Raw genomic sequence first — 27,794 nt, 5'->3', positions numbered from 1 at the left:
TGGTCATGTTTATTGGGAGTTCTTTGTACTTCCTGTACTTGGATGTCTCTTTCTTTCTCCAGATTGTGGAAGTTTTCTCTTATTATTTCATAAAGAAGACCTTCTAATCCCTTCTCTCTTTCCACACCTTCTGTAACTCCTAGGATCTGTATGTTGGGTCATTTGATATTATCTTGTAGATCTCCAACCGTGTTTTTTAGTTTTTTAATTTCTTCTTCTTTTCTTTGTTCTGACTGTAATATTTCCAGAAATTTGTCTTCTAGTTCTAATATTCTTCCTTCTGTTTCACCTATTCTGTTGTTAAGAATTTCTACTTTTTATTTGATTTATTGAATTCTTCATTTTTAGTATTTCTTTCTGATTTCTCTCTCTTTTTTTTTTTTTTTTTTTTTTGGACAGGCAAAGTGGACAGTGAGAGAGAGAGACAGAGAGAAAGGTCTTCCTTTTGCCGTTGGTTCACCCTCCAATGGCTGCTGCGGCCGGAGCGCTGCGACCAGCGCACCGCGCTGATCCGAAGCCAGGAGCCAGGTACTTATCCTGGTCTCCCATGGGGTGCAGGGCCCAAGCACTTGGGCCATCCTCCACTGCACTCCCTGGCCACAGCAGAGAGCTGGCCTGGAAGAGGGGCAACCGGGACAGAATCTGGCGCCCCGACCAGGACTAGAACCCGGTGTGCCGGCGCCACAAGGTGGAGGATTAGCCTAGTGAGCAGCAGCGCCGGCCCTGATTTCTCTTTAGTATCTCAATTTATTGCCAAGAAACTGTGGCAAAACTTGACCTAAATGAAAGATCTCTGTGAGTGAGATCCCAGTGGAAAGAACAGGCCATCAAAGAAGAAGGTACCTTTCTCTGAAGGGAGGAGAGAACTTCCACTTTGATTATGGCCTTGCTAAATAAGATTGGAGTTGGCAAACTCAAGAGGCTTCCATACTGAAAATTGACCTCTCTTAAATATAAGAGTGGGAATAAGAGAGGGAGGAGATGTACAATTTGGGACATGTTCAAGCTGACTTGCTCCAAATGGTGGAGTTAGAAATGTGCCAGGGGATTCCAATACAATCCCATCAATGTTGCATGTTCCAATGCCATCTCACTAGTCCAAGTGATCAGTTTCAGTTCACAATTGATCATACTGATAGGTCTAAGAGTCAAAGGGATCACATAAACAAGACTAGTGTCTGCTAATACTAACTGATAGAATCAAAAAGGGAGAGAATGATCCAACATGGGAAGCGGGATACACACCAGACTCATAGAATGGCAGATGTCCTAAACAGCCCTCTGGCCTCAGAATCAGCCCTTAAGGCATTCGGATCTGGCTGAAGAGCCCATGAGAATATTTTAGGCATGGAAAGCCAAGACACTCTGACCAAAAAAAACAAAAAAAAAAAAAAAAAAAAAAAAAACCCAAACTAAATGAAAGATCTCTGCGAGTGCGATCCCAGTAGAAAGAACAGGCCATCAAAGCAGGAGGTACCTTTCTCTGAAGGGAGGAGAAAACTTCCACTTTGATTATGACCTTATCTAAATAAGATCAAAATCGGTGAACTCAAAAGTTTTCCATAGCCTTGGCAGCTCATGACAAAAGTCGAGGGAGATTTCTGATGCCATAAACAAGAGTGTCAATTTGTTAAGTCAACAACAGGAGTCACTGTGCACTTACTCCTCATGTAGGATCTCTGCCCTTAATGTGTTGTTCACTGTGAATTAATGCTATAACTAGTACTCAAACAGTATTTTACACTTTATGTTCTGTGTGGGTGCAAACTGATGAAATCTTTACTTAATATATACTAAATTGATCTTTAATATATAAAGATAATTGAAAATGAATCTTGATGTGAATGGGAGAGGGAGCGAGAGATGGGAGGGTTGCGGGTGGGAGTGAAGTTATGGAGGGGGAAAAGCCATTGTAATCCATAAACTGTACTTTGGAAATTTATATTTACTAAATTAAAGTTAAAAAAAATAAAAAAGAGGCTTCCATAGCCTTGGCAGCTCATGACAAGAACCTCGGGTGATTACTGATGTCATAAGTAAGAGTGTCAATTGTTAAATCAACAACGGGAGTCACTGTGCACTTACTCCCTGTGTAGGACTTCTGTCCTTAATGTGTTGTACTATGATAATTAATGGTAAAAATAGTCTTCAAACAATACTTTATACTTTGTGTGTCTGTGTAGGTGCGAACTGTTGAAATGTTTACTTAGTGTGTACTAAGTTGACCTTCTGTATATAAAGATAATTAAAAATGAATCTTAATGAAGAATGGGATGGGAGAGGGAGTAGGAGATGGGATGATTTGCAGGTGGGAAGGTGGTTATGGGGGGAAAAACCAGTATAATCCAAAAGTTGTACTTTTGAAATTTATATTTATTAAATAAAGATTTTCTAAAAAATGTATCTCAATTTCTTGGGAGCACTTTTCATTTAGATTGTGCATTTGCTTTTGTTTTCTTCTAAGTAATCTGACACTAATTTTCTGAATTCCATTTCTGGCATATCCTCGATCTCTTCATCTTTACCTTCTGTTATTGAAGAGTTGTGGTGTTCCTTTGGGGGACTCATAGTTTCTTCCTTAATCTTATTTAGGGTTTTTCCTTTGCCTTTCAGCATTTGTGTTTTCTTTCTTTCTCTCTCTCTCTCTCTCTCTCTCTCTCTCTCTCTCTCTTTCTTTCTTTATCTTTGCTCTTCTCTTAATTTGTGTCTTTATTCTTTAGTAGGACGTCTGTACTTTTAATGAGTTCCAAGTGGTGTGTGCTGGATGTGGCCTGGGTGCTCTGTTCAGTATTCTCGAGTGGAGAGGGTATCCAGTGTAGGGCCCCTGTGGGACTTTGTATCTTTTCTTTCCTCTGTTTTTTGTTTGTTTGGTTGGTTTTTTTTTTTTTTTTTTTTTTTTGGTTAGAAGTCGTTCACTTCTGTTGATGTGACCCACCCTTTTTCTCACAGCTGTGGGATGCCTCGTTGTTAGTCTCTGGTGTGTTCAGGGTTATATTGCCTTGCTTAACAAACTGCACCTCTAATCTGTGGAGATTTTCTTGTGATGAGATTTCCCTCTGTTATGAGCTGCTATGTGTCTGTGCATTTCAAGTGAAACCACACAGCCCTGCCTATGGGGGCCTGGCTTGCTTCTCACTGGTGGATGGAACGAGCTCGAGTTTTTGATATTCAGGACTTTTCCTTGTTGCACAGCTTGTGTGGTGCAGAAGAAATTATTCTGAAAAGTTTTGGTACTCATTCCTGGGTTGGAGGTGTGATGAATTGATGGGCGTTTGCACGGGAGGCAAAGGTGGGAGTCCCCTGCTTACAATCAAAAATGTAAGCAAATTATATGGCTTCTCCCTAGCAGCTTTAGGTATGTTTGGGGAGAGGGAGGAAGCAAATCGGCAGGGGGGTTTCCGCCCTCTCTGTTCCTCTATATCTTCTCTTTTTTGCCACGTGGAACTTTAAAAGCAGTTCACCAAGCTCCCCCTCCCACTGCTATTTGCAGCTCCATGAACCCGTGATTTCCCATCTAACCTGGTCCACTGGGGACTGGTGCCAGCCTCCCTGGTCCATGCCTCCGTGGCACCTCTGCAGCTTCCCTTTCTTGTTTACACTTTCAGCATGGACATGCCCAGTCTCTGTTGTTCTCCTGGGCTTCCTGTCATGTATTTCCCATGGCTCTTTCTCCAGCATGTATCTTCTCTCCTTTTTAACTATCTATTTTGCCCCATGTGAATCAATTCATCCTGTTGGTATACTGCCATCTTGGGACCCCCCCCCCAGCATAATTATTAACTAATCCTAATATATTTTTAGGGATGCACATTTGGTTCAGTAGTTAACATACTGCTTGGGATGTCTGCATCCAATATTAGAGTGCTTGGGTTCAAGTCCCAGCTCCAATCCTGATTTCTGCTTACTGCTAATGCATACCCTCAGAGGCAGGAGTGATGGCTTGGATAGTTGGATTTCCACCAACTGTGTTGGAGACCTAGATTAAATTGCTGGCTCCTGGCTTTGGTGGTCTAGCCATGGGCAGTGAACCAGTGTGTGGGAGATGTGTCTCTGTCTGCCTAAGTCTGTTTTACTCTGTCTCTTCAATAAATAAAGTAAAATAACCACACATTCTAATGCTTCAGAGTTTAGTATATCTAGATAGTAAGCAAGCTAACTCATTAATTTTCAAATGTCATCATACCTTAATGCAGCCCTTGTTAGCACAATATCTTGATCAACTCTGTGGTATTTTTTCTTATCATAGACTTGGCTCACTTTGGAGAAAATTTTTATGTAACTCTTCTTCAGTTTTATCAAAATGTGGTAGGAAATGTTAATGCAGTACCATTTACAAAATTGTTTAAATGTGTGAGACGCTCTCTGGCCTCAGAATCAGCCCTAAAGGCACTCGGATCTGGCTGAAAAGCCCATGAGAGTATTTCAGGCATGGAAAGCCAAGACACTCTGGCAAAAAGATCTCTGTGAGTGAGATCCCAGTGGAAAGAACAGGTCTTCAAAGAGGGAGGTGCCTTTCTCTGAAGGGAGGAGAGAACCTCCACTTTGACTATGACCGTGTCTAAACAAGATAAGAGTCGGAGAACTCAAGGGGCTTCCATAGCCTTGGAAACTCATAACTGGTGCATAGGGAGATTACTGATGCCATAAACAGGAGTGTCAATTGGTAAAGTCAACAACAGGAGTCACTGTGCACTTACTCCTCATGTAGGATCTCTGTCCTTAACGTGCTGTACACTGAGGCTTAATGCTATAACGAGTACTCAAACAGTATATTTCACTTTGTGTTTCTATGGGGGTGCAAACGACTGAAATCTTTACTTAATGTACACTAAACTGATCTTCTGTAAAAAAAAAAAAAAAAAAGAAGAAGGAAAGAAATTATCAATTCCCAACTTGACTCTCACTGGGATTAAACATGACAATAGGTCTGATCTGATTTCATCATCATTTAAAAAAAATCATCTATTATTTTTCACTTTATGTTTTTGTGTGGGAGCAAACTGTTGAAATACTTACTTAAGGTATACTAAGCTGATCTTCTGTATATTAAGATAATCGAAAATGAATCTTGATGTGAATGGAAGGGGAGAGGGAGTGGGAAAGGGGAGGGTTGTGGGTGGGAGGGACGGTATGGGGGGGGAAGCCATTGTAACACATGAGTCGTACTTTGGAAATTTATATTCATTAAATAAAAGATTAAAAAAAAAAATGTGTGAGACGCTAATAGATATGGAACTGTCCATGGTGCTGAAGAGCTTACATAAAAATGAGAACTCTCTAGGAGCTCAACATGTCTAGGAATCATTCCCTTCATCCCCTTACCCTGCCAAACAAGGAAATAATTAAGAAGCTGATATTATTGGGGACCAGCCTGATGTGTAGCAACTTGGAAATACATTTAATTAGGTATAGCATGTGATTTCTTTGTATTCAGTTACAAAGATCTCAGATACATTCCTTTCTGAAGATGTGTCTGCCACACTGTTTCTCTGACTGTTTAATTAGATTTTTAACTTCATTGCAGTCCTTTGGGGAAGATATGATGAGAAGTACTCACAGTAGTACGGGAAGAAAGCTGCAACTTCAAGGGATCACTGAGTAGGAGAATTAAAGGACTTTTTGACTTGAGGCAGTGATCCTCAGACTTTGCAAGGCTTTTTAACTGTGTGTGCTTCCTGCGTGCATTTTTATCTTCATTATGAGACCTAGAATGACCCTGGCTTGTTTTCTAGGACATCTGGAAGCAGGGACCTGGGGATACTGCATCCCTCTAATCCACTCTCTGAGACCTCAAGAGAGCAAGTGGATGGGAAAAACTTTAATTAGGAAAGAAAAGGAGACTCCCTTGGGATGTTTGGGAAGAGACGAGGCCTGAGGGACTGGCTGGGCTTGAGAAGCATCAGCTCCTGACACTGATAAATGATTTAGTTGAAAAAACCTAAAGAACCAGAGCTGTTATTTTGCTAGTGTATGGCTGGCAAGGGATTTTGTAGGTGGTGGATCCTTGCTTCTTGTCTAATGAAATACTTTGCAATTCAGACAATTTAATTATAATATGCTCCTTCCCTCATGTTGCCATGAGCCCTGAAGAGAGTGTGGTCTGGAGATAGAATAATAATTTCATCTTACCTTGAAGAGAAAGACATAATTGAAGAGAAAATATGGGCATGTAGTGCCAAGGTTGCATGTAGTGCCAAGGTTATAGCTGTTCATGTCTGTTTTCTGTGCACATGCATATGCCACAATACATAATTTACAGCTAAATTACTGACATACTGACTTTAAGAGGAGTTTGTAATGAGCTTCGAATTCAGTAAAATCAGAAAATCAGAGCAGTACTTTAAGAATTTGTAAATTTAAATCAAAGATAGCCAGGCATTGAATGCAGAAACCTGTGAAGATGCAGAGGAAACATTAAAGGAAACAGGAATCATTAGAAATGGATGGAGAATGCAAACACTGTGATCCTGTAATGCTGTGGAAACAAACCAGTTTCTTGCCAATGTCAACCCTGGGAGTCAATAGTGATGGCCCAAGTAATTGGGTTCCTGCCACCTACTTGGGAGACCTGTATCAAATTCTTGGCTCCCAGCTTTGGCCATTATTCAGCCCCTGCTCTTGTAGACATTTTGGGGGAAGGTGAATAAGCATATAGAAGGCTTCTCTGACTGTCTCTATCTCTCTGCTTATCAAAAAAATTAAGAAAATAAGGAGTAGTATGTCAATGATGCCATATGCTGCTGGAATACAGAAATAAATGGTATGAAGGGCAAAATGAACGATGGAAAGCAAAACTACAGTGTATTATAGAATAATACAGGATCATACTAAAGGGGACCATGATGCTATTTTTCTTTTTTAGATTAAAAAAAAACAAATCTGAGAAATTGCAAGACTCTCCTCAGATCACACAACTAATTCATGTCAGAGATCCTGGCATAGATTAGTATCAAATAAGATGTATAAGCACATGTAAAGGCTCTTTAAAATGTTTGTGGAGAATGGAATTAAAGTGTGAGTTTATTTTATTGCAAAAAGTTTTGAAATCCATGCATTTAAAAAAATTTATTTACTTGAAAATCAGTTAGAAAGAGAGAGAAAAGACAGAGAGGTCCTTCATCTGCTGGTTTACTCCCCAAATGCATATAATGGCTGGAGCTGGGCCAATCCAAAGCCAGGATCCAGGAGCTTCTGGGTCTCCCACAAGGGTGCAAGGATCCTTAGACTTGTGCCATCTTCTGCTGTTTGAACTGGATCAGAAGCAGAGCAGCTTGGACTCAAACCAATGCACATATTTTTTTTTTAATATACCCAGTGTGCCACAGTGCTGGCCCCCATATTTTTCAATAATACACATTTCCGTGTACTTTTTGAAGACTCTTTATATAAAAAACAAAGTTGTTAATTTAAAACCTCTGTGATTCACACAGAATAATAATATTAGGGACTTTTTTTTATGCAATAGGTTTTGTGCAGAAAGGACTTCCGTATGGCATATTGTAGGTGAATAATTTCTTTTGAGAATGTTTAACTTTATGATTCACACAGATTTTTAGATGAAATTCAGTATAGTTGTTATTGAATGATTTATGAGACCTTAGTACTCATGCAGGAAATTAGAGATTATAATAATTGGGAAAGGAGAAAGTCATTTAAATTAGCCTCCAGTAACTGCTTCAATTGAACCCAATCTATTTAAGCCATTATTGTTCAGTTTCAACTTTCTTCCACTCTAAAATAAAGAAAGAATCTCTTCTGGGATTCTAATTTCACTTTTTGAAAACCTTTAGTGTATTCATTGGAGATTTGGATTATTTCATTCTCTTTCTTGTTCTAAAAGACAGGGCAATAACTTAATTGTGGGCTTAATTTAACATACAGTATTCCTTGAATATTTGGGAATAGAATGCTCTTCTCTGCCACTCTTTGGCTAACCCCAGATACTCTGACAATTCCAATGACTTGTAACCACTGGTTTTCATGGCAGGTGTGGTATGGCCTGCCAAGGTAACAGCACTGTCCTGGGTGAGCAGTGAGCCCTTCTTTGCACAGTGCCTCTCAGACATATCCATGTGTGAGCAAAGAATAATGAATCAGACAGTAGGGAGCAGGAGCCCTCTGTGCGGTTCTATGTTCCATCTCTATGCAGTTTTTCAGTCTACTTCATAACAGGTGTCTCGGTAGTTACAAAATAATGGTTACTCTTCCATTTGCTCACCTCTAGCTCAATAAATTGTTCCAGAAAGATGTTTTAGGTTTATTTTGTGGCTCTCTGTGCCCTATACAAACCATTAAGTACCTCACATTCTACACTTACCCCGTCTGAGAACTGTGTTCTTGGAGGAGTCACACCCTCCTAATCGCATCTTTTGGGGCTTTCGAGTGTTTGGGGTCTTGATGCGTCCAGGAAAATCACATCTGATTTCAGATATGATTCTCTAAATTATCTGCTGTCTGATGGGATGACTGATCCTGGGCCTTGCCTTCCTCTGAGTACCATTCCATTACCTCCCATCAGCCAGACTTCCATTTACTACCATGGTCCTTCATCTTTTCAATTTGCTTTCCTTTCTGAAATGTTTCTGTAAATGCTTTTAGTGCCTTTCTGCTCGCTGACTCCATGGGCTTTTTTTTCTGTTAGGTTTCAGCCTTCTCTGTATTTCAGCATTCCCAGTGTCAGTGGTGACTCATCTTTTCAGGTGGTTCAGGCCAGGATGTGCTTTGGGAGCAGTGTCTTAGTGGCTGTCAACCACAGAGCTTTATTCCTCACTCATGACGACGTGAATGGCAGCCGTGCTTTGTTTTCCCCTCATTTGGGGATATGGGTTGGAGAAAGAACCCCTGTCTGGAACATTGTAAGACTCGTGGCAGTGGGAAAAGCAGAGGGAGGACCATGTGGTGCCTCAGACAGCCTTGTCTCAGAAGCAGCAGGAGACGTTTTTGCTCATGTTGCATGAGCCAAGGCAGGCCTGCTGTGAGCTTGGTGCTCCCAGGCAAGCAATGTAATCCTCCCTCCAAAACACGTCTTGTAGGGAGGTGCAGTCCACATGGACAATAGCACAATTTCCTAAACTCTGAATGCTAGTTATGGAAAACCTTGTGTAGAGCTTATTATACTAGATTGGCTTGTTACAGGTGGTTGCAGGGGGTTAGTCTAAAATTTAATTATGTGAATTGTCTTTTCTCCTTTGTGATAGGAGATCTGTGCTCTTATATTTTCTTAGTAAAATTTTCCTATTCATAAAGAAAAAAAAACTTTTTATATTTGATAGCCTGTCCTTATTGGAGAGGGAGTCGTCCCGAGGCTCCAGGAGAAACCAGCAACTACAGATAATACTGAACCACATGGGCACTGATTTTCCTATATGTGTGAGAGACCTTTAATAGGTAAATGAAAAATTCAGAATATGAAAAAATGGAGATTTAAAAAACTGCCTTGTACCCATGTCCTTAAATTCCATTTTCTGTGAGCTTTTTAAAATACCTTTATTTTTACCTAGAGTTCAATTTATAAGTTAGATACAGTAAGAGACTCACAATTCACCATAGCATAGATCTTAGCAAATTAATTAACCCTAAGTTTTTATCTTGTAGGACCTGAGTTTACAGAGATGCAAAAATAGCTTGAGCTTAATTTAAATACAAAAAAATCTTATCTGAATTCTACATAAATTTCATAGCAATAATGTCACTATATCTGCCCTCTACAAGTGCTATATGAAATACACTGGGAGTCAAGCATAGTGTTAAAACAAACACTTCGGCACGGGCATTGTGGCACCATGGGTTAAGCCACCACTTTATGATGCCAGTTTCCCATATCAGAGTACCAGCGTGAGTCCTGGCTGCACCGTTTCCAATCCAGCTTCTTGCTAATGTGCCTTGGATAGAAGTGGAAGATGTCCCAAGCACTGCCCTTGCCACCCATGTGGATGACCAGAATGGAGTTCCTGGCTGCTGGCTTTGATCTGGCTACAACCTGTCTATTGCTGCCCATTTGGAGAGTGAACCAGTAAATAGAAGATCTCTCTTTCTCTCTCTCTCCCTCCCTCTTTCCCTGTTTGCCTTTTTTTTTTTTTTTTTTGACAGGCAGAGTGGACAGTGAGAGAGAGAGACAGAGAGAAAGGTCTTCCTTTGCCGTTGGTTCACCCTCCAATGGCCGCTGCGGCCGGCGCACCGCGCTGATCCGAAGCCAGGAGCCAGGTACTTATCCTGGTCTCCCATAGGTTGCAGGACCCAAGGACTTGTGCCATCCTCCACTGCCTTCCGTGGCCACAGCAGAAAGCTGGCCTGGAAGAGGGGCAACCGGGACAGAATCCAGCGCCCCGACCGGGACTAGAACCCGGTGTGCCAGCGCTGTAAGGCGGAGGATTAGCCTAGTGAGCTGCGGCGCCGGCCCCCTGTTTGCCTTTAAAATAAGTAAATGTTTTGAAAAACTGAATGTTTATTTTCAGAGTTTTTTTATGTTAATCTCCATTAATCTTTAAATATGGTGGGTATTTTGTCTTAGTTTCATGCCCCCAAAGTACTTTGAGTAAGGCAATTATAGAGCTAAGTGTAACCTTTGCAATGCAATATTTTTGATGAAATATTTTCAATCCACTACAAGATTGTAGTTTATTTGTTAGTTAAAAACTGACAGGCCGGCGCTGCGGCTCACTAGGCTAATCCTCTGCCTACAGAGCCAGTACTCTGGGTTCTAGTCCCAGTTGGGGTGCCGGATTTTGTCCTGGTTGCTCCTCTTCCGGTCCAGCTCTCTGCTGTGGCCTGGGAAGGCAGTGGAGGATGGCCCAGGTCCTTGGACCCTGCACCCGCATGGGAAACCAGGAGGAAGCACCTGGCTCCTGGCTTCGGATAGGCGCAGCGTGCCAGCCACAACACACCAGCCGTGGCGGCCACTTGGGAGGTGAACCAATGGAAAAGGGAAGAACTTTCTCTCTGTCTCTCTCTCATTCACTGTCTAACTCTGCCTGTCAAAAAACATATAAATAAATAAATAAATAAATAAATAAATAAATAAATAAAAAATAAAAACTAACAAATGCTTGTTGAAAAGAATATGAGTATTATAGTTCTCTCTCATCATTACACTTGAGGTAGAATTGAGCTCTGTGAAATTTTTTTAAATTATTATGTAATTACAGTGCAACTGTTTTTAGAGTTTGTTTATTTTCAAGTCAGTATGAGAGAGGGAGAGAGAGAGAGATGGAGAGGGGGGATTTGAATGCAATATCTTCCATATACTGGTTCACTCCCCCGGGAGCCAAGAACTCCATTCAGGTCTCAGATGTGTGTGGTAGGGACCCAAATACTTGAAACATCATCTCCTTCCTCCCAGGGGGTGTGCATTAGCAGGAAACTGGATCATAAGTGGAGGTAGGATTGGATCTCAGGCACTCCTCCCTATATGGAATGTGGGTGTCCCAAGTGGCAGTTTAAACTGCTGTGCTACAACACCCAAGTGAATGTATTTTTATTTTTCAGCTGCAGTGTCTTAGAGCACAGTGGGTGCCCCTAGCACCTAACTTTTCCAAGCCTGATAGTGTTTTGCACCTGCCAGCATTGATTATTCTTTGCCCAAGTGCTTTCTTTGATTGTTGTAGACTTCTCTACCTTTGTGTACACGTGTTGGAGAATTAATGTTCCCTCAACCAATGGCTTACAGCAGTTGGAGGACAAACACCCAAGCTCCCTTGGCCTTCAGAGCGTGGATAAGGTGTTTGGTTGGCACCATCTCCTGGAGCTTCCCAGTGGGACTGAAGCCTGGTTGCCCACAGTGGTTATTTGCTTGGTGGTGTACCCCTCAGTGGCTCTCTTCACTTCTCCACTCCTCTCTTGGCATTTCCTACATATAAATATAATCTGCATTTTTAGAGTCTCCGGAACCCGAATTAAAATAAGCATTTATATTTCAAAATTAATATTTAACAATTTATTTTGGTACAGTCCAATAGAAATGTTAACTACAGAGGTAATTTAAAATTTCCTATGGATTACATTAAAAATGGAAAACAGGAGAAATTAATTTCAATCATATAGTTTAACCAAATACATCAGAACTATTATCATTTTAGCATGTAATAAGTACAAAATATATTAATGAGACATTTCGTATCTTTTATTGTAAGTCTCTGAGATTTGTTGTATCGATTACACTGAGTCTGTAATATACCTCCAATACATCTTCATTTGAATTAGCAGCATTGCAAGTGCTCACCCGCTGCACGTGGCTAGTGGCTACCATGATCCACACAGAGATGATCAGTTCCATGTTGTTGTCCCCTGTGTGTTAATTGTATTGTCTTGAATATGTAGGAACCTGACTGGTGGATTGTATTTTCTCCTTGTAGCAAAATATTCCTTGCCTTTTCCTTTTCTTCTTCTAAGTTGATTAAATTCTTTATTAATAGCTAGACTGATGGGCATTACCACTTTCTTTAGTCTGTGTACACGTATTTGCATCATTCCAAGAATGAGTCTCTGATAATAATGACCTTGAGATTTATTGCTTCTTTCATGCTTGCATGCCAAAATGAAGACAAGGTGTTTAGCATCTCTCTGCTTGTATGTTTTTCAGGCAGAGGGTACCAGACTTCAGCGAGAACTCCGAGGATATTTAGCAGCAATCAAAGGTAATGTGTATTAGTTGTTTACTGCATATTACCCAGCACAGGTTGTTCTTGAAATTTACAAGTGACAGGAAATGTTAATTACAAAGCCACGTGGCTTTCTGGCAAGTTGAATCCTTGAACACAGGTGTCCCAATCTACCCACCCTCGCATTCCCTTTTAAATGAGATCCAAAATATATAAGGACAAAATATATCTGCCCTTATGCTGGAAACTAAGAATAGGTGCCACCTCCATGCCAGGGATTTCTAGGAAGCTTTGTTAGAGAGAGTAAGCTTGAGACTTTTTTTAAGAAAAACTGCATCTTGCTTGCATCCCAAGGGAGAGAGGATGCCAGATCTAGAACCTTCACAGACTTAGACTTAAGTCCTCCCACTGGAAGGGACAGGAGTGGTAGTAGAGCCTGGGGAGGGACATCAGGAAACAAGGACCTGCACTGCCCATGACTTGTGTGAACCTGCATGTACGGCTGCATGTGCAGCTTTCTCATATGCAACACAGGGACACAGAGACCCTTTCCTTGGCTTTGGGTCTGTGCTGTAGAAAGCAAAGAAATGAGGCTAGTAGGGGAGAGGAGAGACCTGCAGTCGGGAGTGAGGGGAGTGCTCTGACAGTGTCTGCCCATCATTCATCATTAGACTCCCTGCCCTGAGTCAGAGCCGAGAGCACCCACGGTCGTCATATATCGGCAGGCATGTTTTGAGATCAGAGAGGGAGACAATGGATTCTCTGACAAGGGGTCTTAGGAAAACTGGCCAAGCAGAAAAAAGTGAGAGTCTTGCCTCAAACAGAGTACCCACCATTCCAATTCCAGACGAAGATTTAAATATGCACACAGAAATGCTGTCAAGTACTAGACAGAAGGCTGGTAGATTTAGTCTCTCATCTTGGGTAGGCGAGGTCTTTAACTCAAAAGGCAGGAAAGAAAATTGGGATATTTGACCTCATAAATGATAAAAGATCAATGTTTTTAAAAAGCTATTGTTTTGGGGCTGGCACTATGGCACAGTGGGTTAAAGCCCTGCCCTGAAGTGTAGGCATCCCATATGGGCGCCACTTCTAGTCCGGACTGCTCTTCTTCCGATCCAACTCTCTGCTATGGCCTGGGAAAGCAGTGGAGGATGGCCCAGGTCCTTGGGTCCTGCACCCACATGGGAGACCTGGAAGAAGCTCCTGGCTCATGGCTTCGGATGGGCGCAGCTCCAGTCATTGCGGCCATCTAGGGAGTGAACCAGTGGATGCAAGACCTCTCTATCTCTACCTCTCTCTGTAAATCTGTCTGTGAAATAAATAAAATAAATCTTTAAATAAAAAAATAAATAAAGGCTGGTGCCGCGGCTCACTAGGCTAATCCTCCGCCTGTGGTGCTGGCACTCAGGGTTCTAGTCCTGGTTGGGGCGCCGGTTCTGTCTCAGTTGCTCCTCTTCCAGTCCAGCTCTCTGCTGTGGCCTGGGAAGGCAGTGGAGGATGGCCCAAGTGCTTGGGCCCTGCACCCGCATGGGAGACCAAGAGGAAGCACCTGGCTCCTGGCTTTGGATCGGCGCAGTGTGCCGGCTGTAGCGGCCATTTTGGGGGGGGACAATGGAAAAGGAAGACCTTTCTGTCTCTCTCACTATCTAACTCTGCCTGTCAAAAATAAATAAATATAAAAATAAAAAGCTATCATTTTGCCATGTGAACCAAGACATAAAGAGCTCAATAAGTAAACTGAATGAATGTCAGTTTGCTAAATGAAAGACGCCATGACGTGTGAAGAGGAAAACAGCCAAAGAAGGACAATGGATGAATAAAAAAATGTGAAAGATTCTTATCCTCATAAACAATGAACTAATAGTGCATCAAAACATATGCTATTATTTTCCTCTACATGATCAAGGACATTAAAAATAAAAAACCCCAAAATATTAGGGAAGTTGTGGGGAGTGGACTGCTTGCTTGCATTGTTGGACGGACAGTTTTCCTGGAGAGCAATTTGGCAAAAACCTTTAAATGAAGATTCTCATATTTTTTGCCTGCCTTTGGCATAGCAGTGCCATTTTTTAAAATATGCACATGTATGCATATATACATATTTTAAAAATCGTTTACTTGTGAGGGAGAAAGGGAGAGAGCAAGAGCACTTCTATCTGATGATTCATCTGCCAAATGCTTTTAAGGATCAGAGATGGACCAAGTTGAAGCCTGGAGCTGAGAGCTTAATCCAGGTCCCCCATTTGGGTGGCAGGAACCCAACTACTTGAACTCATCACTCTGCCTCCCAGGATCTGCACTAGCAGGAAGCTGGAGTCAGGAGCCAGAGCTGAATTGGGAACTCGGGTACCCCAGTATGTGATGGGGACATCTTATTCACCAGGCTTACCCCTGGAATGAATTTTAACCAGGTGACTTCTGAGCTTCTCAGAACCGTTGCCACACTGCTATGATAGCCGGATTGCCTGTGAGGCAGGCAGGAACTCCATGAGTTATTTGTCTCATGAAGAATTAGTACCATTCCTTGGAACACATGTTTTGGTTTTGAGAACACACTTAGAGACAAGGGAGATTCTTTAAGTTGATAATTATTTACATTTTCAAAGTGATCTCATGGCTGGTTTTTGTCTTCAAGAGGAGCAGTTGCCATGGCAGGGAGCGTAATTTCAGCATTTTAGCAGCATTGATAGCAGAGTAAGGTCTGGCCCTGGAGCACGATGGACTACAGGGCAATTATTGTGCAAAAAGCACTGAGCCTCGCAGCCTGAAGCTCCTCATCTACACAGCGATCATGTTCTACAGGAAGCCCCTAAACTCGTACACTGGCATTCTGTGAAGTAAGAGTTAAATAAGGTCCACTCTGTTCTTCATCTTACTTTCATGGGTCTTCTGAGTGGCCTTCCCCTCTGTAGGCTTTCTGCTTTCTGCTGATGCCTAGCCTTTGCAGGGCGGGGCTTCTACTCTTTGATTTTAGCAGCCACCATCTCTTGAGTACCTTTGTGTGCCTGACATGACTCTAAGAAATCGCAATGTAGAGATGCTCAGGACACAGCGCTTGCCCTCAGGGAGCTTGCAGCTAAGGTGGGGCAACAGTTAAAGAAATGAAAAGGCCAGATACGCATAGTGATAGAAAATTCGATGTAAGTGTATGCTGAGTGCCCTTGTTGCATAGGACAGACAGGGCACTGTTCAGGAATTGTCCTTTGAGAGAACTTACCCTAAATAGACCCAGGGAAGGAGGCTGCGTTGGTCATCATGCTGGCAGAACAAGTTGATGTTGGAAGGAAAGTCCAGGTGTAAGAAGCAACTTGAGGACCAGGGGGCAGGCAGGTGGAAGCATGGGCTCCCTAGGGAACAAATAGGTTAGCAAGGTACAAGCAGAAAACTGAGCTGAATGGGGCGTGGCAATATGGACAGTGTTCGTATATAGAAGAGCTTTATGTATCATATCATGCCAGGGCTTTATTACACCCTTGAGGAGGGGAGTCATCAAGTTATTATAGGATTGTAGGCAAAGGAATATGTCCCATGATCAGATTAGCATCTTAAAAAATAGTTATTGCAGTTGTGTGGAATTTAGGCTAGAGGAAATAAAACTGTAAGATAATTTATTATAGGAATCTCTTTCTGTAGTTTACGCCTCCTCCTGCTCCTCCTACTGCTACTATTACTACTACTACTTCTACTACTACTAGCTAATATATATTGAGGACTTAATATACCAGGCACTGAGTTAAGCTTTTTTATGTGCCCTGATTTAAATAACTCTCTCTACAACCTTATAGCAGATAGTATTTTGTGGAGGGGAGATTTTACTCTTTGGGAAATTGAGGTTTAGGATGATTAGGAATTTGCCCAAAAACCACACAGATGGTATGTAATGGAACCAAGATTGTAACAAAAGCTGATTGATTGCAAATAATCATGTTAATTGTTATGCTGTGCTGCCTCCAAAAATGTTTTTCATAATGATGGCTGACATTTGGATGGTTGATGTGTACCAATTATTTTGCTGAACCATTTACGGAGATTAGATTTTATCTAATCCAAACAATAGATGGTGCCTGCCTAACCCAGCACTGTGGCAGTGAGCAGGGAAGGAATGGCTGCATTGGAGAATCAGCCAGCTTTGGTGTTTCTCGATGGTAAATTCAGCTTTGGAGGATAAATCTAGGATGAATTCTGGTCTCCTGACTGGGTCAGTGGTATAGCATTCATGAGGACTGGGAGATGCAGTAGGAACAGGTTTGGACGGGAGCATTATGGGCTGGTTTTAGACATTTAAAAGTTGTTTCCTTTTGTGTTAAATAGAGTTCCTAGTCTATTGGTCTGCTAGGGCTGTCATAACAAGGAACATAGACTAGGCTACTTAAACAGTAGTAATTTATTGTCCTCACATTTCTAGAGGCTGTAAGTCCAACAGCAGGATACCAACAGGGTTCCTTCATTCTTATGATTTATGTTTATTTATTACATTTTTATTAACATGCAATGCTCATGCGTTTGTATGGGATTCAGTACAGGATTTCTTTTTTTTTTTTTAATTTTTAATTTTTTTATTTTTTTATTTTTTTTTTATTTTTTGACAGGCAGAGTGGACAGTGAGAGAGAGAGACAGAGAGAGGAAGGTCTTCCTTTTGCCGTTGGTTCACCCTCCAATGGCCGCCGCGGCCGGCGCGCTGCGGCCGGCGCACCGCGCTGATCCGATGGCAGGAGCCAGGAGCCAGGTGCTTTTCCTGGTCTCCCATGGGGTGCAGGGCCCAAGCACTTGGGCCATCCTCCACTGCACTCCCTGGCCATAGCAGAGAGCTGGCCTGGAAGAGGGGCAACCGGGACAGAATCCGGCGCCCTGACCGGGACTAGAACCCGGTGTGCCGGCGCCGCAAGGTGGAGGATTAGCCTATTAAGCCACGGCGCCGGCCAGTACAGGATTTCAACACATGATCCACAATGTGCCCTGATCAAAGCAGGTAATTAGCATTTCTGTGTCCTTCTCCTTTCTTTATGTTTGGAGCCTACCAGCTCCTCTCTTCTTGTCCTTCCCCCAGTATACAAATGCTAATTCTTGCAAACTGTAGTCACTTCACTATGCTATGGAGCACTAGAGCTTATTTCTGCCCATGTTTTGGTACCTGTTACCTAGCCTTCCTCTATCCTGCTCTCCACCATTACCAGTGGTCATCACTGTTCTAGACAAGTGAAGTTTGAGGAATTGGTAGGGCATCCAGTGGAGGTGTCCAATAGGGATTTGGAATTAGTAGTCATTAGCCTGTGGGTGACAGCAGAGGCCAGACACATGGCTGGTGAACACACAAGCTCTGTCTCTAAAGGGAGTTTGGCTCAGGTAGCATGAGGAATATCTGTTATGTGCATATGACTTGTTCCCCAAGGATGTGGCTGAAGGGCAAGGCTGACTGTTCTTGAACCACCTGTTTGTTTTCCCACTCTTGCTCTGCTCCTTCTGACTCCTCTCCCTTCCCCCTCCCCCTCTCCCTCTCCCCCCTTCCCCCTCCCCCTCTCCCCTCTCCCCCCTTCCCCCTCCCCTCTCTCTCTCCCCCTCCCCCTCCCTCTCCCTCTCCCTCCTGCGATCCTCTGAGGCAGTTGCCGTCTTCTTACAGAGTTCTCGTCTGAACAGTGATGCAAAGCTGCTAGATACTTGGCAATAATGTAGACATTCTTTTCACTGTTTGTTGCTGCTGCTGGTTATTGTCATAATTTATTGGAAGTCATGTTATTTTTAACTAAAACGTACACCCTCAGGCTGTGCAAGCTCATGTTGTAGCAGTGCGAGCTATGCAGTATGTCTCAGAGGGTGAAAATAGATGCTCACAAATTGGGCTGCAAGTGGAAATAGAGAAAGTTGCATAAAATATCTTGGAGAAGGCCCAAAATTTTGAAGAGAGGAAAGTGGTTCCTGTCCAAAAGTGATAGTAATTCTTGTACATGTGATGCAGGGCAGTTGTCTCACAGTTTTGGAAATCACTGGGCTGTTAAGAAAATGTTGAGTATTAGATATTATTGTGTCAGAGGTCATTTAGCATCTGTACTGCTTTAATGTTGCCAAATTACTTTGAAGAAAATTTGGGTTTTAGATTTTGGGTTTTTGGGTTTTTTTTTTTTTTTTCCTAAGAACTTTCTGTCAGCAGAGCAAAGTCTGTCTTAGTCTGTTTTGTGCTTCTGTAACAAAATATCTGAGACTGGGTAATTTATAAAGAACAAAAATTTGTCTGTTGCATCTGGAGTCTGGGGAATCCAAGACCTGAGGGACCACACCTGGTGAGTGCCATCTTGCTGCATCATGACATGGGTGAGAAAGCGAGAGAGAAAAGGAAGACAAACTCACTCTCTGTAGGGACCCCACTGACGTGATACCTAACACTCTCGTGAGATGATGATAGCATCCTACAACCTTCCCAAGGTCCCGCCTCAGAAACTGACCCTGCACCAGGTTTTTCTGATTTCTCCTGAGAGAACTCTGATTTTGTGTCCTCTCCCTATCTCAGCCTGGTTTCATACCTCTTAGGGACAAAGGGCATGAAACCAACTGGGCCAGCGGATGGGGAGCCTTTAGTGCCTCCTCTGAGTCACCAGCCATTCTTTGCCCTAGCTGGTGAACTGTCAGCATGGCAACCCCACACTCGCACTGCTGGTTTTCAAGGGTGGGGGTAGAGGGTATGGTAGATGTATGGTGGTGCCATACATCATCATGCGCCACTCAGAAATGTTAGGTCATTCTTACTACTACTAATATTTTTGCAGTGTATCAAATGTAAATCTAACAAGACCTCAGTCCTCTGGGCTTAAGAATCCATAGCTTTCTTGGAGCTTTAATTTAAAACTCCATTCATAGCTTTTAATAATATTGGGAAAAGAAAAACCTTCCTTCCTTCCTTAAAAATTTATAAAGTCAGGCCACTTAATCAATTTAACCACTTTCACCATTTTTACCATTTTAAGCCACTTAATCACCCTAATTTTTATGCCTTGAGATCCTATTGATTTTGCTTCTACTGACTGCTAACACTGCTTGACTTCTCATATTTACAGTTGTTAAAGATTGATTTCACTTTTAGGACTCTGAAGTAGAATAGACCAGTGCTCTTCTTAGTGTCCTGAACAGTTATGGTTTGATGCTCCTTAGCAAGGGCTGGCACACTTAATGGGACACATTATAGTTGTTGGAGTTTTCAGCTCCAAGACCCAATATCTATCATCATCATTTAAGTAATAGAAAATATACAATGTGATAAGTTTTTTTTTTTTTATTTTAAGATTTATTTTATTTATTTGAAAGGCAGAGTTACAGAGAGAGGTAGAGACACACAGAGAGAGGGCTTCCATATACTGGTTCACTCCCCAAATGGCCACAACGGCCAGACCTGAGCTGATATGAAGCCAGGATCTGGGAGCATCTTCCAGGTCTCCCACATGGGTTTGGGGGTCCAAGGACTTAGATCATCTTTTGCTGCTTTCCCAGGCCATAGCACAGAGTTGGATTTGAAGGGGAACATCTGGGACTCAACCTGGTACCCATATGGGATGCCAACGCTGTAGGCTGGAGCTTTAACTCACTGTGCCACAGCGTGGATCCCAATGTGGTAAGTCTTGTAGACCCTCAAGGAAAGATGTGATTACACATACAAGCAGCAGTTGTGCCTTTACAGTTTTTTCTTACATGTTTAACTAGTACTCAAAATTTTTTCTCACATAGAAAAGTAGGAGAATAGATAAGAGAACCTTCACTCAATTCTTTTTCTCATTTTTTGAAAAATTGACATGTAAGGGCCAGCATTGTGGTGCAGCGGGTTAAGCCACCATTCGTGACACTGGCATCCATATCAGAGTGCCAGTTCAAGTTTTGGATGCTCTGTTTATGATCCACCCTCCTGCTAATGCACTGAGGAAACAGTAATGATGATTCAAGTACTTGGGCCCCAGTCACCCACATGGGAAACCTGGGTACAGTTATTGACTCCTGTTTTCCACCTGGCCCAAACCCAGCTATTGCAGACATTTGGGGAATGAACCAGTGAGTGGAAGATTCTCTCTCTCTCTCTTTTTCTCTCTCTCTCTCTTTTTCTGTCCCTGCCTCACTTTCTGTCATGCTGTCTTTCAAATAAATAAGCACTTTTTGAAATAAAAAAAAATTAATACATAAAAGTTGGACATATTTATGTGGTACAATATGATGTTTCTGTACATGTATCCATTGTACAATATTCCAATCAACTCCACATCTGTATCCGTGTAACAGAAGTTGTTTTTCTCCAATGTTAGGCATGCAAGAGGCCTCCATGAAGCTCACTGAGTCACTGCATGAAGTCTATGAGCCGGACTGGTATGGACGGGAAGATGTGAAAATGGTTGGCGAGGTGAGGGCCAGGACGGTCTCACACAGGAGGTCTGGGGTGGCTTCTGCAGGGCTCCCAGAAAATCCTGCTCATTCTGCTTCTCCCCTGACCATCCCCCTCACCTTACCACTTAATTGCCTTGATCAGGATGGAGGCCATGCACTCAGAAGTCATCATGCACTTCTGCTCCCTGGATCAATCCAAACTCACAGCCAAAGGTGACAATAACTATGAAACCATGTAGGTAGAAAGCTGTGGATACAAGATTATGTTTTCTTCCAAACAACAATAGTATTTTGCTGATGGGCCTTAACAGCCCAGCTCTAACAGACCTGAGTCATGCTGTGCCTTTGTGCACTAACTGCACCAAGATGCCCCTCATCCTCCTCTCCACAGTCGCTCCCCGATTACAGGGTGGAACTTGGAAAAGCATTCGTTCCCCTGCACTGCCAGGTACTGCATTCACTGATGTGAGGGTCTCAGGGCACACACAGTTGGCCTGCTCCAAGGAACTTATTTCAGGAAATCTGTGGCCCTACAGATGTTATTATGCCTGAAATCTGATTTCTGTCCCAGGGTCTCTGGCTGGCGGGAGGTAAGTGGATGTTACTGCTTGATATATAAAGCTGAATGGGGCAGAGACAAGAGTAACACTGTGTGGCAATGGGCTGTTTCTTTAATAATCTTGGGCTTTAATTTCCTCATCTTCAAAATGAGAAAAATAATAGTACATATATATTATGGACACATTTAAAACCTTTGTGTTTGTGTCATCTAGTAAGGGCTCAGTGCATGTTATGATTACTGATAGCAGAAAGCGATCAGCTATGGATTCTGTCACCTCCGAAGTCTGCTCTAATGAAGAGCAGTTTGTCATGTCACCCACCTAGGAGAATTCCTGTCGTTCATCCCGGCACTTAAGATCTACACTACATGTGACATCCAGAGCTCAGGGGAAACTCTGATGCGATGGGCTGAATGTCTCTGCAGCCTTGGGAAGGATGGGTTAACAGAAGAATTCCAGGTAGCTCCATGACAATTGTGACGCCATGACATTGATTATCATAATCTCATTATGACTGAGATAGAACAGAGCTTTATTTATGAGGAAGGCTTTTACTGACTGTGTTACATCTTTCAAAACTTTCAGAGTCTGGGTTTGACAAAACTAGCTAGCTAGCGCCGCGGCTTACTAGGCTAATCCTCCTCATGCGGCACCAGCACACCGGGTTCTAGTCCTGGTTGGGGCATCGGATTCTGTCCCGGTTGCTCCTCTTCCAGTCCAGCACTCTGCTGTGGCCCAGGAAGGCAGAGGAGGATGGCCCAGGTCCTTGGGCCCTGCACCTACATGGGAGACCAGGAGGAGGCACCTGGCTCCTGGCTTTGGATTGGCGCGGCGCGCCGGCCATAGTGGCCATTTGGGGGGTGAACCAACGAAAGGAAGACCTCTCTCACTCTCACTCTCACTCTCACTCTCACTCTCACTGTCTAACTCTGCCTGTCAAAAAAAAAAAAATAGCTGCTACATTATCATTTTCAAATACAATTTTTAACTGTTTCTGTCATCTTAGATTTCTTCTATATAAAGACACGATGTTTAAACATCATGGTATAAAATATTCCCTTTGTAAACTTCTGGTTAATAGTATATGCTTTTTTATAAACAAGGAAGAAACTCATCTTTCACATAAAGGAATTTGGAGGTTGGCAGCCTGGGTATAGCACAGTAGGCCCACAAGTATAAGGGGCCCATTTTCTATCCTTAGGCTGCCTCTCTTGGGTTCAAGATGACTCTGAGCCCTGGCCACACAGCTCCCATTTCTGCATTCCAGTCAACAATAAGAAGGAAGTTGTTCTGGAAGGAGGGCTCACTTCCTACTTTTCATGACACTTCCTGCAGGTACATCCCATTGGCCAGAATTAGTCATGTGGCTACACCTACCTGCAATGGCATATGGGAAATGGGGTCTTTATCATAGGTGACTGTGTGCCCAGCTGAAGTTAAAGGTTCAGTTAATAAGGACAAAAGGTAGAAACTGGAGAATAATTTAGCAGACTGTCAGGAAACCCAAAATGTAGATGTGAAAGAAGTGTAAAGATACACCCTTGAGCACCTCCTCTGTGGTTGTGAGTCTGTGGAACACTTTACCTTAGCAACACATTTAATTGGGGAAATTGAACTTGGGGGAGGTTTGGTTTCCCAAAATCACACAGCTGGAATATGAATCATGCACTGGGATAGCAGACAAAGCTCATGGGCTTTGAATTCAAGGAGACAGATGTGGGCTGAAAACTAGGTCCGTCATTTATCAACTGGATGGCCTTGGCCACATTATGTGACATCTCTGGGCTTCAATCTCTTCTTCTGTATAATGGCAATAACAAGTCTTTCTTCATAAAACTATTGTGAGAACCAAAGGACTATAGATACATATGCATACACACACATTAACCCAGTGCCTTGAAATAGAGATATAATAATAACAGTAAGAAGTAATGTTTATTGTGTATTTATAATAGTCAATACTCTGTAAGTGGTTAGGCTCTATCCAATACAACTGTAAATTTTCTTTCTTTGTGAAGGCCTCGGCCATGGTTCATTTCTGGATAGTCTAGGATGGCTTCCAATTTCACAGATTGCTTCAGAAGCAAATTGTCTGCATGGAATTCTCAGTCTCCTAGCACCAGAGCCCATTGAAGGAATAGAAGGACTTTGGGAAATTCAGTATTAGAAACTCATTTTTTTTTTTAACAAACTGAGCTTTTACATAGTCTATATTGTTAATTAGAACTTGTGGCCAAATTGCCTTAAAATGTTACTGTATTGTTGTATAAACCATTTGTGTTCTAGAGTCTAATATCTTGGAAAGTATTACTTATCTAATTTTGTAGACCAGATTTTTTCCAAGTCTTGTGAAAGGTATCCAATTAAAATAATCTACAATGGTCCTGTTATTTCTCTTGTTCTTTTAGAAATGTGATGTTCTGTGGGAAGACTTCCATCAAAAACTAGTGGATGGATCCTTGCTGACACTAGATACCTACCTGGGCCAGTTCCCAGACATAAAGGTATTTTCCTCTGTGTCTATAAAGGGAAGAATTGAATGGTCTCATGTAGTTATTGTAACATGGGGATGATAAGAATTCAAAGTCCTCAAACTAGCATCAAAGGTAAGTGGTAGTCTTTCATTTATTTTAGCATGAGATTCTTAATTTGTTCCTATCAGTTTGAAATGAAATGTAGTTATAGAAATCACTTTTGGGCCGGCGCCGCGGCTCACTAGGCTAATCCTCCACCTAGCGGCGCTGGCACACCGGGTTCTAGTCCCGGTCGGGGCGCCGGATTCTGTCCCGGTTGCCCCTCTTCCAGGCCAGCTCTCTGCTGTGACCAGGGAGTGCAGTGGAGGATGGCCCAAGTGCTTGGGCCCTGCACCCCATGGGAGACCAGGAAAAGCACCTGGCTCCTGGCTCCTGCCATCGGATCAGCGCGGTGCGCCGGCCGCAGCGCGCTGGCCGCAGTGGCCATTGGAGGGTGAACCAACGGCAAAGGAAGACCTTTCTGTCTGTCTCTCTCTCTCACTGTCCACTCTGCCTGTCAAAAACAAAAACAAAAACAAAACAAAAAAAAAAAAAAAAGAAATTACTTTTCCCCTTTAGTGAACTGCTCCATCTTTTATTTCTCTAGAGAAGTCTTTTTAAGACTATGGATAGGAAATCATAAATTAGAGGGACCAAAAAATTCCAACCTTATTTTTATCCAAACATTTTATTTCACAGAACTTAACACAGATTTCATTAGAATAAACAGTGATCACAGAAACTTCGTTGTATACTAAGAGCAATCGCAGATCATGCCTTATTTACTCTTTATTTTGCATGTGTTCATTGTGCACCTGGGTATTTTTTTCTCTTTGAAAGTTTCAAGCTCAAACTGAAATATTAATATACATACATTTCAAATGCATTTGCCTCTAGACCTAAACTTTGGTTTTATTTGCCACTTGGGTCCATTGCAAGGCTAAATTCATAAATGAAGTGTTGAATGATGTAGGTTTGAAATTGGCTCTGGAGGTAAAGATGGCTTTTAAACCATCTGGATTCTGGTAGCAAATTGATAGCATTACACATTTGCCTTCCCTGTACCCTGCCACTTATGTGCACCATTGTATTCCCTACTCAACTTGGAGGGCCAGCCAAGACTGCCTTGTGCTATTCTTTCTCTAGAGTGAGAATGCCAAGAATTAGCATCAGTGGACATCTGAAATTCCTCCTGTTGCATAATTCCACTTGTACCTGGCCTTCATTTTAACCATGGCAGAACACCAGAAATTATCTGTAGTAATGTCTTCTGGCTTTGCAACATAGTAAAATTTCTTAACAAACCATCACTCATAATGATAATGTAAATTTCCTTGATCCATGCAGAATTCCCAAAGACAGTTGGTAAACATACAAAGAGTATCTGGGGGCACCAGACAAGAATCTAGATGGATCAGAATAAATATAATGGCTCTGTAGGCAAAATGCCACAGGAAGCAAATCCAAATGATGGATTTCTCAATGATGTTATTGTAATTGTCAACAAAGTGCTTTACTGAATCATTGGGTAAATACAGCTTAATTAAAAGATATAAATCAGTTATTTTTAATTCTCTGAGAAATTAAATTGTTTTTCCTTTTAATTCTATAAGGCCTCTAGACAAGCCCGTCAGGAGCATGATTGGGGGCATGTTTAGATAATCTTGATAAACTCAAATTTTGCCTTGGAATTTGTAGCATTTGTTGAACAACCTCAGAATAATTATCATATTTCAGAGTACTGTTTATTTCATGGTAATTTATTTTTTTTTAAAATATCTTCTTCTGTTTCTTTTTTTTTTTTTAATTTTTTGACAAGCAGAGTGGACAGTGAGAGAGAGAGACAGAGAGAAAGGTCTTCCTTTGCCGTTGGTTCACCCTCCAATGGCTACCACGGCCGGCGCGCTGCGGCCGGCACACTGCACTGATCTGATGGCAGGAGCCAGGTGCTTCTCCTGGTCTCCCATGGGGTGCAGGGCCCAAGGACTTGGGCCATCCTCCACTGAACTCCCTGGCCACAGCAGAGAGCTGGCCTGGAAGAGGGGCAACCGGGACAGAATCCGGCGCCCCGACCGGGACTAGAACCCTGTGTGCCGGCGCCGCAAGGCAGAGGATTAGCCTAGTGAGCCATGGCGCCGGCCTCTGTTTCATTGCATTTTAGTAAAAACACCTAACATGACATGTACCCTATTAGTGGAGTTTAAGTTTACAATACACTATTGTTATCTACTGGTGCTATGTGATACAGCAGCTGTCTAGAATTTACTCATCTTACACGACTGATTGTTTTCCCCATTGATTAGCAGCTCTTCATTTTCAGCTACCCACAGCCCTGCACCCATTTTGTGTATCCTTTGATCTAATAATTTGACGATGTTTGTGTGTTTTCTTTGGAAAAATGTTTGTTAATGCCCATTGTCCCCATTTTTAAATTGGATATCAACATTTTGCTATTGAGCTCTAGGAGTTTTTATATATTTTAAAAATTAATCCCTTATCTGATATGTGGTCTTTGAGCCTTCTCCCTCTTTCTGTAGGTTGCATTTTACTGTTTATCGTTTCCTTTGCCGTACAGAAGCTTTTTACTTTGATGTAGTCCCACTTGTCTGTTTTTGCATTTGTTGCCTATACTTGTGGTGTCAAATCCAAGAGCCCATTGCTATTACCAATGACTGTTCTAAAAATTTTTTATTCAGTTTGGAGATTCCTCAGAAACCTGAATATGCTCACTCAGACTTACCACTAATGGTAGAGCTAGAAATGTTCCAGGGGATTTCAATTTAATCCCATCAAAGAGGCATGTACCAATGCCATCTTACTAATCAAAGTGATCAGGGAGGAGAGAACTTCCACTTTGACTATGACCTTGTCTAAATAAGATAGGAGTTGGCGAATTCAAGAGGCTTCCATAGCCTTGGCAACTCATGACAAGAGCCTCGGGTGATTACTGAAGCCATAAATAAGAGTGTCAGTTGTTAAATCAACAACAGGAGTCACTGTGCACTTACTCCTCATGTAGGATCTCTGTCCTTAATGTGTTGTACTATGTGAATTAATGGTATACCTAGTCCTCAAACAGTATTTTACACTTTGTGTTTCTGTGTGGGTGCAAACTGTTGAAATCTTTACTTAATGATTTTAATGTGTCTCAGTTTAGATTTCATTGGGTTCATTTTATTTGAGGTTCTTTGGGCTTCCTGGATCTTGGGGTCCATTTTCCTTCCCTTATTTGACCACTTGTCGGCTGTTATTTCTTTGAATAAGTTTTATGATCACTTCTCTCTTCTACTGAGATTCTCATAAAGCATAAATTGGTCCACTTGACGGTGTTCTATGTATTTTTTAAGATTTCATCATTTTTTTTTATTTTTGATTCTGTGGCCAAATGCTTTCCCATGATCTAGTTTTGAGTTTACTGAGCCTCTCTTATGCTTGATCTAATCTTTTCTTAAACCTTTCTAGTCAATTTTTCACTTCAGTTATTATATTCTTCTGCTCTGTAATTACCATTTGATGTTTTTAAAATTTCATATTGAAATTCTCACTTTGTTCATATTTGTTTTCCTGACCTCAGTGAGTATTTTTATGATTGTTACTCTGACTTATCTGTCATGAAAATCTTATGTGTCCAGTTTGCTAGGGTCAGTTTCTGCAGATTTTTATCTTGTTCCTTTGTTCAGAACTTATCTCACTGTTTTTTTCATTTTACTTAATTCTGTGTGTTGTCATCCATGTATTAGACAAAAGTCACCTCATTTAGCATTCA

At 42.0% G+C, this 27,794-nt stretch overlaps 1 protein-coding gene across 9 annotated transcripts in view; it reads left to right on the top strand.

The window, feature by feature from the left end:
* AMPH (amphiphysin) overlaps positions 1-27,794 on the top strand; it is a 225,320-nt gene that overhangs the window by 121,892 nt on the left and 75,634 nt on the right. For all 9 annotated transcript variants that reach the window (XM_051853305.2, XM_051853303.2, XM_070059744.1 and 6 more), the window contains 3 exons: positions 12,578-12,632; positions 20,877-20,971; positions 23,924-24,019. In XM_051853305.2, coding sequence (XP_051709265.2) covers positions 12,578-12,632; positions 20,877-20,971; positions 23,924-24,019 — 246 coding nt within the window. The remainder of the gene's footprint in view (positions 1-12,577; positions 12,633-20,876; positions 20,972-23,923; positions 24,020-27,794) is intronic.

This window comes from Oryctolagus cuniculus, chromosome 16, assembly GCF_964237555.1.
Source record: "Oryctolagus cuniculus chromosome 16, mOryCun1.1, whole genome shotgun sequence".
In the NCBI taxonomy this organism is placed as follows: domain Eukaryota; kingdom Metazoa; phylum Chordata; class Mammalia; order Lagomorpha; family Leporidae; genus Oryctolagus; species Oryctolagus cuniculus.
The sequence above is the reverse complement of the archived record's forward strand: the minus strand, read 5'-3'. Positions and strand labels throughout refer to the sequence as shown.